Here is an 11977-nt window from a genome sequence, read left to right on the forward strand (position 1 = left end):
GCTTGTAGAAAATAACAATCTTTCTGTTTATATATAAAAGATTTTTTAAGTGAAGTTTTACTTAGTTTATTTCGAGTTGCTCACCTTAGGCCATACATGAGAGGGCATCTGGCCTATGGCCATTGCATTTGATTATGTATTCTATAAAGTAAAGATTATAATGGTGAAGAGGTTGATTGCCTAATTTTAATGGTGAAAAGGTTGATTATGTTGATTTCCTTGGTGTTGAAGATATTTTAAATTCTCCTAATGAAGATTATGATGAGTTTTATGTGGATGAGGAAAATTATATGTTCACAAGGGAAACAATGGCTGACACATTCTAGAGTATTTTCATGTCATGTGGAAGAGAGAAGGAACAAGAGAAGTACGGCAAATTCGAGATATTGCCAAGTAGTGTGGGGGGCTTTCACAACAACCATCAAGGAATTTCAATGATGAGAAGTGTCACGCTTATTGTGGGATGGTATTTTGTCTTGATCATGAGGAATGGCGAGTAGAATGAGTTAACTAGGCATCCGAAGAACCGTGGAAAGAACTGGCCGAATTTGAGGACGAATTCTCTCCAACCAGGAGAGAATAATGCAGATTGGATAACAGTCGTAGCGTCTGGTACTGCGATTGAGAGCACGCTGTGACTGCAATCGAGCGCTAGGTCTGCGATCGATCGCCCTTGTGCCTACAATCGAGCACACACGGGACATTGTGTTATCTTTTTTGTTTTTAATTACTTAAACCGACTTTATTTCATTGTTTTAGTAGGATTAAGGTTTTGGGAGTCTTTATTTCATTAATTTATTAGGTTTAGAGTTTTGGGTGTATTTATGTCATATTTTATTAGATTTAGGGTTTTGGATTATAAATATATGCTTATAGCCTCTACAGAAAGTAGTTGTTTATTCTTGATTTTGATGAATAAGAATACTCAGAGTTAAGTTTCTTTTGTGTTTTTTCCTTAAACGTTAGATAGTATCTATTGTTTTAAGAAGATTTCTTTGATTACTTGATAGCCTTAAGATCTAGAAATATATATCTGCTGCTTATTGATGTTCTTTGCTGCAGCCTACTAAGTCACACCGCATCAGTTTCTCTTATTAAACAAAAACTCGAATGTGTAATTATGGTAGAATTTCGGGAAGACAACATTCAGACGCCAATCGTCAATGTTTTTTCAACATTATTTATATGTTTCACTTGTTGAATTGAAGACTTTAGTTCATTGGGTGAGTTCTCATTATATTTAACAGTTAAGACTATGTGATTATTTTTCGAATTTTCTTATTAATTATTTTAATATTAGAACAATTAATGTAGGACGATATTTACCTATATTTTTTGTGTGTATATATATATATATATATGATAAATAATATTGGAGAAGAGCCATTTGATCAAAATTTTACTCGTTCTCAAACAATAAAAATCTAACATGAGACAATCTGTAAGCGAGACTCACTCGGCCATGACTGAAACTTGTGTTAAAAGAGACTTTCAATTTACTAAGGTAAATACAATGCCAAATACATATATCACATAAACCAAAGGAAAAGTCCTAATGGAAATAACCAAATGAAAAATTCAAAGTCCTGATTTGCTCTATTCTTTCCCTGGGCTTCCTCACTCAAATCCCTTGATCACCTCTGACAATATTTTCTATTCATCAATTTCCCAATTAGCATCTTCCACTAGAAAATTTTACGTTTGTGTGACCGGAAAAGAAATCTAGACCAGTATGTTGAGTGAATTGTATCAACATAAAGTCGAAAATGTGCTAAAACAAAAAGAATTATTGGGATAGAAGCCAAAGAAGTAATAAGAATCGGAGCCCATTTTGCTTCACTGTAATATACCAAAAAGAAGGTTGCACTGAAGGCTATTACCATGCCTGCTATAGCGATGAAGAGTGCAGCAAGTCCAAACAGTAACCTTAGAGGTATTGACTTGAAAAAATCCTTCTCTCCGTAACGTGACGTGAGAATTGACAAGAATATTAAGATCGAAGTTGAAGAGAAGACCAATGCTATGCCATTTGATATGAAGAATACCTTAAACGAAATACTATTCAAAAGAAGAGGTTTCCCTGTTATTTGATGGTTGCCACCGGGTACAGTGAAGGCTGCAGTGAAAACCACAGTAGCAATCAATGTTGCCACAACCATGCAGTAGTTTGCTGTTTGCTTCATCCACTTTTCACCTTTTTCATACAACACTTTATGTTCCCTTATAAATATATCGTTAGGTGTTTCATGCTCGGAATTCTTCATGTAAACATATGAAGGCGGCACAATCTTTGCTATTTTCTACAATAACAAGGTGTAAATGAACAACCAAAAATACAAAATATATATATTGAATAATTTATATTAACACTCACCTTAAACCACAACAATTCCTGTTGCATTTGAAGAGCTGATGTTGATGTGGTATTTAATCGATCTGAATTAGCACCCAATTTTCCAGCAAAGTGCAGCATGTTATCACCTTTAAAGGTGATATAGGTTGTAAAATTTTCCTTCATGCTACCTATATTATCTATTAAATTGAATACACTCTCTTGTCGATATAAAGTAGCAACATGAAATAAACTCCCGTATTCTTCATCTACTTGCCATAAGAGATCGGGATAAGAGCGTACGATTATCATTATAAATTCAACATTTCCTACTTTTGCAGCTTCAACAAGTAAAGTCATATAATCATGAACCAGTTTTGATGAAAAACGTTCCCTTGGCACTTCATTAACCATGTTCCAAAGCCGTTCAACTATCTGATGGGCTAGTGTCCCCATCAAATCATTGGTATACATCCCTTTGTGCCCTAAGATTAGGAAAATAATGTATTTCAAAGATCGTTTGGTAAAAATAAATATTGAATCTATAAATTATTTTAACAAGATTGATCCATAACAAGAGATGCTATTGAAAGTTTTATAAAAAAATTTTTTTAAAAAAAAAAAAAGAAAAAAAAAAAAAGCACAGAGAACGTAACGCATTAAATGCCGCGTAAGGTGTATTTTTTTTTTCCTGAGCCAGTAAGTTGTATATAGTGAAAATCATCATACTTTGATTAAATTGAGACTTTAATCTCTTTTAAAATATGTACTACGTTAGGAAAGAAAAGACAATTAATCACTAGTGTTTCAAGATGAAGTAAGATTTTGGTTCTATAGGGAGATATCAATAGATATATTGACTTGATTATTATATTGGCTAAACATGCAGTTCTATAGCTCAATAGTGATCAGTTTTGTCACTTACCTCAGCCTCTTCATTTTTGAAAATACCATATTGATTAATTCAAATCTGAGTAACAAATATATTGAAAGTTTATGTAACACTCAACACAAAATTTTTCGAGTTCTTATAATGGATAATTATGTGGGCTCAAGATATCAATTTTTCTATCAATATGTTTCTTCTCATGGGTATCCTCCTATATAGGGCTGTTAAATCAATAGAGCTACTCATTAACATGTTTGGACTCGACTTGAGTTCGACTTAATTATTAAAAAGGTCATTCGTGAACATGAAACTAGTCTTAATTATTAACAATAAATACTAGTATAAACTCAGCTCGACTTAGTTAACATTCATTGTAACGCCCAAGAAAAATTAGATGGAAAAACTGTCCGTTCTAAATTTGGCTAAGTCTGAAAAATGACTTTTTCAATTATTGGTATTTTCATGATAATTTTTACCTTTATTGCTCCTCATACACTAGATAATCAATTGTGATTTTATGGGATTTTATGAAAGGGTTTACATTGGTGAAAATCGATGGACCTTTTGTCATGAGCTGCCGAAAATCATATTTTGCACTAAAACTGGATTTTTAAATTTTGATCTAGTGGGAGTTCGATTTTGTACATTTACTTAAATGTTTATAGTGGAAATAAGGGCTGTGGAATAGTCACTGAAACAAAGTTGCGGAGTGGTGTTCGGACATGGAGTTAATGTGTCAGGACAGCTTTGCAGACACGCAAGGCAAGGAATTTTTGCTGTCAGGACATCCCACTAACGTGTCTAGTCACGGCTCGGGTATAAATGGCTGAATCGTGATTTCAGCTCATTTTCTTCCCCTTTCTTCCTCTTCCACACGAATTCTCTGTTCTCTCTCCTAGGTTTTGTACCCAAAGCTTAGGTATTGATTATTTGAGGTCTCCTAAGACAAATCCAACCCCGGGAACGTGTTTCATGAGGTTAGATCGTTGTTTTCACCGATTGATTTGAGGTGAATCCATAAACCCTTAGTTTTCTTGGTTTGAATTGGATTTTTTGGGGTTTTGCTCAATCTCTCGAATTTCTTTGGGGTTCTTGTGTTTAGAAGACTTCTAAACATTCTTTGAGCGTTGGGTTGGAGTTTTGTGGCTTGGAACTTTGAAATTCATCAAAGATCAAGGTAAGACCCAAAACCCTAGTTTTGTCCAAGTGCTTATTTAAGTATTTTTGAAGTGGCTAACCCTCTAGATTCTCTATGGGTTAGTATTATAAACGAAAATGTGGTCAAATGGAAACCCTAGAATTCTATGGGTTCCCTTGTTGTGAGAGATGCTTGTGGGATTCAAGTATCTTGGTGAAGTTGAGTTATTAGAGCCTATAATAGAGTTTAACTATGTGTTTATCATGTAAATACATAGATATTTGCAAGTGGGTCAAGGTTGTTAAGAAAACCTAAGTGGATCAAGGTAAGTATTTTATTTACTGGGCAAAAAGATAATATTTTTAAAAGTAAAAAAGATGTTTTGGATGAATGATTGATGTAAGGTGTTTTGTGAATACTATGACTATTTAATGATGTTTCATGAGATGTTTTGGATGAGTGATTAATGTAAGGTATTTTGTAAATACTATGACTATTTAATGATGTTTCATGAGATGTTTTGGATGAATGATTGATGTAAGGCTTTTTGTGACACTATTTATAACTCTATTGTTGTTTGTTGTTGCAAACAAATATATATATATATAGGGGAGATTGACCAAAAAAATAGCATTTCTCTTAATAAAAATCAGATAAAAAATGCATGATCGTATCTTTTCCGAATTTCTCATAGACTAGGGAGTAGATATCATGCAATGTTATATTTAAAGAAGAATGGGTTGGAGACAAACTAACAGGAATTTAAGAGCCTTTTCCATAATGATAGCTGACTTTGGCGGCCAATGACAAAAGGTTTTCTGGCCAACTCTGCCAAAGCTCTTCGCCTAAATTCAGTGCCAGCATCGGCATTTGCTAAGTTCGGATCCTTTATCAGAATTTGCAATGCAATACCTGTGCATCAAAAAAAAAAAAAATTCTCTGATCATTGTAAAAATGTTGGTTCGAAAATCCATAAAAATATTGCAATAGAAGTGGTAACTTGTCTAACTGTATAAAAATCCATCCGAAAGATAATAGCATGCTAATAAATTGATTGTCTCAAACACACAATTAGTAAAACATAGGACATACCGTAAAAACCAGCGGTAATAGTATAATGAAGGAGATTAATGCGGTCAACGGTAGTCAAGTCCTCAAAAGAAGTCACAGAGAATGAGAATAGATAATTGACCATGTGTTTGTGTCCTAGATGAGCTGCAACGTGAAGCGGTTTCATTCCTTGGCTATTATTCATCAATGGAAGTTGTTTGTTTTTTTCCACCATCTTCTTAGCGATTCTTACATCTCCCGTTTGAGCAGCAACGTGAAGGGCTGTAGCTCCATTTATGTTTCTTAATTGCAAATCATCTGGATTCATCTGTTTCAACAGTTCTTCTACAAAAGAGGTGCCTTTTACAGCTACTGCACTGTGCAGTGCTGTATCACGCTGTTTCGTTATTGGAACTCGAACACAGCCTGGGTATTGTCTAAGAAAAGCGTTAGCAGCCGACCAATCACCCTTTAAGGCAGCTTGAAGTAGGGGACCACACTGGGCACGGTATTCATCTAATGTTCTTTCTCCTGGAAAACAAAAAACAAACTTATTAATTATAACTTGTAGTGAAAAATCATGTTTATCTCATGAGTAGCTTGCGTGTCTACTATTAAATCACCATTTCCTAAAAGCTTTAAGTATCTGCTGTTTATCTCATGACCTTACGTATCTGCTGTTAAATCACAATTTCCTAAAAGCTTAAGCTTTTTAGGACCTTTGGCTCTGATATCATACTCTAATACCATTGACCCATAAGGGTTCAATCTCAGGACCTTTAGCTCTGATACCATGTTAAATCACCATTGACCCGTAAGCTTAAGCTGATAGGAATATGATACAACCCGACTTGGTCGGTTACAGCGAAGAACAACAATAAAGCAGCGGATATGTAATTCCAAATCTTAAGTCTATTAATGATATAAAAATTCTTCTTGAAAAACTAGATACTCTCTAGATTTTGAAGGAAAAGAAGAATAAACTCAACTTTGAATATTCTCATTAATCAAAACTGATTTATAAAATAACAACTCCGCCTCTTACATATTAGGTAGGAGGCGGAGTTGGAGCAAAAGTAAACCTAAACCTATTATGGAAAAGTTCTAGAATAATAAAGGGAAAATTACAATTAAATAAAATCCTAATTTAAATAACGTAAATAATAAAATATATACGATTGCTGGATTGCTCGCATAAAATCTTCATTAAAATCCCAAATAGAGCTACCAAGTCTTTCCTTATTGGATTCTTGCCTTTATTTTCGTCCAGCTTTTTAATCGTCTCTTTTTAGCCCGTTTTGACCTAGAAAAGATCGGAATTAGCCAAATCCTGTGAGACAGGATTTTGTAGATCTTTGAATTATCTTTCCAACTCTATCAAGATCGCTCCAATCTGATGTACAAAACGCGAGTTATGATTTTTCTAATAAAGCTGGTCACAGCCCTCTCCGAACGGGATTTCCAGAAACTCCAAGATCACAGCCCATGTCTGGACACGTGGAAATCCTGTCTGGACACCAATTCCAGAAACCTCATTTAGGTCCTGGATCTACATCATTCTCTCCAGGTTGGAGAGAATTCGTCCTCAAATTCGGCCAGTTCTTCCCATGCTCCTCTGGATGTCTAGTCTGCTCATTCCATTCTCCTCTTCTCAAAATCACAACAAGGCCACACCCCATAAGAAACGTGATGACTCTAATCATCAGCAGACTGCGATAATGATGTTGAAGGCCCTGCACCTCACCTTGCCGTGTAGACTTGCCATGCTTTTCTCGTGCCTTGTCTTTCCCATATGCCATGAAAATCTTCAAATAACTAGCAATGACCCCATCACTTTTTGATAGAACATTCCCCTTCGCCATATAGATCTCATCACAAATTTGGTTAGAAGAATTTGACAAAATAGCATTTACTTCGATGAAATCAACATAATTAATTGGCGCAGCATTCAAATCAAAGGACAAACCTTTTAGATAGTTTTTTATGACAATTTTTATCTAAAAGATTTACCTCTTCCAAGGGTTCCTCTTCTTTATGGAAAAGGTAAATCTTTTAGATAGTTTCTTATGACTATTTTTATCTAAAAGATTTACCTCTTCCAAGGGTTCCTCTTCTTCATGAAAAATTGCATGCACTCTGGAAGTTTTATCTCTTCCACTTGTTGTCTCAATCTGTCATGCTCTTTAGAACTCTTGTTGTAGTGCGGATGATTAGGAAGGTCAGAACCCGACACCAAATCAAGTTGAGATTGAATGCCTCGCAATGGGGGCATCTCTTTTGATAATTTTGTTGAGAACACGTCGACAACTTCATCCAACACCTCCTTTACCCGTTTCGGTACCACCCCCTTAATGATACTTCTAGTACCCATCAACTTTGGCTTTGCTACAAAGGATTGATCGTCCCCTTGTAAAGTTTTGGGCTCCTCCTCTTGGTTACGTAGCAACGTCAATCTGATTTTACTGACCATGAAGCTGTACGTGTGCTTAGTTTCATCATGGATAGCACCTTTATCATCTTGCCACGGCTTGCTCGATAACAGGTGTCATGTAGCCATGTCGACCACGCTACACCACACATGATCCACATATTTAGCTCCAATAGAAAAAGATACTTGGCAATGTTTAGATACCCTTACTCGTTTCCTTTCGTAAGCCACTCCAATTGATAACGAGTAGGATGCTTCTTGGTCTCGAGCCCTAGCTTCCGAACCGCTTGCTCCTAGACTACATTCATACCACTCCTTGGAATGATGACAAGCTTGGTCCCCTTCCCTCCCATGGTGCATGTAGTTTGAAATTGTTGGCAAGTACCACAAATGTATTGGGACACTGATTTATGCTTGACCTCTGCCGCCTCCTTAGACGCCTCCATTTTGTAGGACTTTTCTATTTTCTTTGTCATAGCTATAGGCTCTTGTCTCTAATTCTGTGATTTTCAACCCATGGTATAATTATGGGGCAAGAAAGCGACTCGCATATATTTCAATAGTTTCTCCGAACTATTGATCTTCAATTTGCCTTACCGCACCTTAGTTTGCTTCAGTTGTTGCCACCGCGCAACAACTTTTCCTCGGAATGTTCGTGCCACCAAAGAGACTCATCGTTCATTGAGCACCTCGTTGAATTCAAGAACGTTTTCAACAGCCAACATCCAATCTAGAAATTCTTCGGGTTGTAGATCTTGTAGAATTCCGGAATATTGAGTTTGAACCCATTCACCCACCTAATAGTATGAGCTTGTGCATGGTGTTGATGTCCGTGCATTCGGCGCTCAGCTAAAGGGTTCTCGGATCCATTCCCATGTTGACCACACCAATCAGATATTTGGGTAGTAAGGTCTTCAATTTGATCTCTCGTAGCCCTAAGTCGATCCTCCGTGTGTTGCTAACGTTCAACGATAGATTTGCCTTCCGCCTCTGCAAATCACGGTCTTGGTTGGCGACACCAACTGTTCGGCCCACCACTAATGTGCCGCAAGCGAATTGCCGGTTGCTCCCTATGTGTTGTCTCCGTGTGCATGTGCACCTCTTTCATGTTTGCACAACGGTCACTTCTCCCCATTCATGGAAAGTAATTGAGCTCTGATACCAACTCATGCAGCCCGACTTAGTGGGTTGCAGCAAAGAATAACAATAAAGTAACGGATATGTAATTCCAGATCTTGAGTCTATCAATGACCTAAGAATTCTTATTCAAAAACTAGATACTCTCTAGATTTTGAAGGAAAAGAGGAATAAACTCAACTTTGAGTATTCTGATTAATCAAAATTGATTGATAAAATAACGACTCTGCCTCTTACGTATTAGGTCTGCTGTATTAATAACAATAAGCAAACTTGGAGCAAAAGTAAACCTAAACCTATTATGGAAAAGTTAGAGAATAATAAAGGGAAAATTACAATTAAATAAAATCCTAATTTAAATAACGTAAACAATAAAATATATATGATTGCTGGATTGCTGGCATAAAACCTTCATTAAAATCCCCAATAGACCTATCAAGTCTTATTGGATTCTTGCCTTTATTTTCGTCCAACTTTTTAATCGCCCATAAGCAGCCCGTTTTGACCTAGTAAACATCGAAAGTAGCCAAATTTTGTGAGACATGATTTTGTAGATCTTTGAATTGTCTTTCCAACGCCATCAAGATCGCTCCAATCCGATGTCCAAAACTGGAGTTATGATTTTTCTAATAAAGCTGGTCGCAGCTCTCTCCGGACGGGATTTCCCGAAACTCCAAGATCACAGCCCATGTCTGGACACGTGAAAATCCTATCCGGACACCAATTTCAGAAACCACATTTTAGATCCTAGATCTACATCATTCTCCCTAGGTTGGAGAGAATTCGTCCTCAAATTTGGCCGATTCTTTCTATGGTCCTCCAGATGTCTAGTCAGCTCATTCCATTCTCCTCTTCTCAAAATCACAACAAGGCCACACCCCATAAGAAATGTGATTGCTCTAATCATCAACAGACTGCGACGATGATGTTGAAGGCCCTGCACCTCACCTTGCCATGTAGACTTGCCATGCTTTTCTCGTGCCTTGTCTTTCCCATATGCCATGAAAATCTTCAAATAACTAGGAACGACCCCGTCACTTTTTGATAGAACATTCCCCTTCACCATATAGATCTCATCAGAAATTTGGTTAGAAGAATTTGACAAAATAGCGTCTACTTCGATGAAATCAACATAATTAATGGGCGCTCGTTTCAAAATAAAGGCTTTATCCTCGGTGCTCTTATCTAGCACATGGTATGTAGAATTGTCATAAAAAATTGCAAAACTATCTGAAAGATTTACCTCTTCCAAGGGTTCCTATTCTTCATGAAAATTTGCAATGCACTCTGAAAGATGTATCTCTTCCACTTGTTGTCTCAATCCATCATGCTCTTTAGAACTCTTGTTGTAATGCGGATGATTAGGAAGGTCAGACCTCGACACCAAATCAAGTTGAGATTGAATGCCTCGCAATGGGGGCATCTCTTTTGATAATTTTCTTGAGAACACGTCGACAACTTCATCCAACACCTCCTTTTCCCGTTCCGGTACCACCCCCTTAATGATGCTTTCAGTACCCGTCAACTTTGGCTTTGCTACAAAGGATTGACCGTCCCCTTGTGAAGGTTTTGGCTCCGCCTCTTGGTTAGGTAGCAACGTCATTCTGATTTTACCAACCATGAAGTTGTACGTGTTCTTTGCTTCATCATGGATAGCAGCTTTATCATCTTGCCACGGATTGGCCAATAACATGTGTCATGTAGCCATGTCGACAACCTTACACCACACATGATCCACATATTTAGCTCCAATAGAAAAGGACACTTGGCAATGTTTAGATACCCTTACCTCGTTTCCTTTCGTGAGCCACTCCAATTGATAGGAAGTAGGATGCTTCTTGGTCTTGAGCCCTAGCTTTCGAACTGCTTGCTCCGAGACTACATTCATACCACTCCTTAGATCGATGACATGCTTGGCCCCCTTGCCTCCCATGGTGCATGTAGTTTGAAATTGTCAGCAAGTACCTCAAATGTATCAGGACACTAATTGATGCTTGACCTCCGCCACTTCCCTAGATGCCTCCTTTTTGTAGGACTTTTCTATTTTCTTTGTCACAGCTATAGGCCCTTGACTCAAATTCTATGATTTTCGGCCCATGGTATAGCTATGGGGCAAGAAAGCGATTCGCATATATTTCAATAGTTTCTCCCAACTATTGATCTTTAATTTGCCTTGCCGCACCCTAGTTTGCTTTAGTTGTTGCGACCACACAACAACTCTTCCCCAGAATGTGCGTGCCACCAAAGAAACTTGTCGTTCATCTGGCGTCCCGTTGAATTCAAGAACCTCTTCAACAGCCAACACCCAATCCAGAAATTCTTTGGGTTGTAGATCCCCGTAAAATTTTGGAATATTGAGTTCGAACCCGTTCACCCACCTATTGGCATGTGCTTGCGCATGGTGGTGACATTCGTGCGTTCGGCGCTTAGCTAAAGGGTTCTCAGATCCATTCCCATGTTGACCACACCAGTCGGATAGTTGGGTAGTGAGGTCTTTAATTTGATCCCTTATAGCCCTAAGTCGATCCTCCGTGTGTTGCCAACGTTCAGCGATAGATTTGCCTTCCGCCTCCGCAAATCACGGTCTTGGTTGGCGATGACAACCATTCGGCTCACCACTCATGTGTCGCAAGCGAATTGTCGGTTCGTCCCTACGTGTTGTCTCTGTGCACACGTGGACCTTGTTCATGTCTACACAACGATCACTCCTCTCCATTTATGGAAAGTAATTGAGGTCTGATACCAACTGATGCTGGCCGACTTGGTGGGTTGCAACAAAGAACAACAATAAAGTAGCGGATATGTAATTCTAGATCTTGAGTCTATCAATGATCTAAGAATTCTTCTTGAAAAACTAGATACTCTTTAGATTTTGAAGGCAAAAAGGAATAAACTCAACTCTGAGTATTTTCATTAATCAAAACTGATTTATAAAATAACAACTCCGCCTCTTACATATTAGGTCTGTTGTATTTATAACAATAAACAAACTTGGAGCAAAAG

At 37.5% G+C, this 11977-nt stretch overlaps 1 protein-coding gene across 1 annotated transcript; it reads right to left on the minus strand.

The window, feature by feature from the left end:
* Nucleotides 1-1685: 1685 nt before the first annotated feature.
* LOC132169282 (ankyrin repeat-containing protein At5g02620-like) lies at nt 1686-6204 on the minus strand. The gene is made up of 5 exons (XM_059580341.1): nt 6129-6204; nt 5452-5940; nt 5152-5271; nt 2375-2817; nt 1686-2300 (listed from the first exon to the last, which is right to left on the minus strand). Exons 1-5 carry the CDS (start codon nt 6202-6204, stop codon nt 1686-1688), a joined length of 1743 nt encoding a protein of 580 aa, XP_059436324.1.
* Nucleotides 6205-11977: the final 5773 nt, after the last annotated feature.

This window comes from Corylus avellana, chromosome ca2 (genome assembly GCF_901000735.1).
Source record: "Corylus avellana chromosome ca2, CavTom2PMs-1.0".
NCBI classification, from domain to species: domain Eukaryota; kingdom Viridiplantae; phylum Streptophyta; class Magnoliopsida; order Fagales; family Betulaceae; genus Corylus; species Corylus avellana.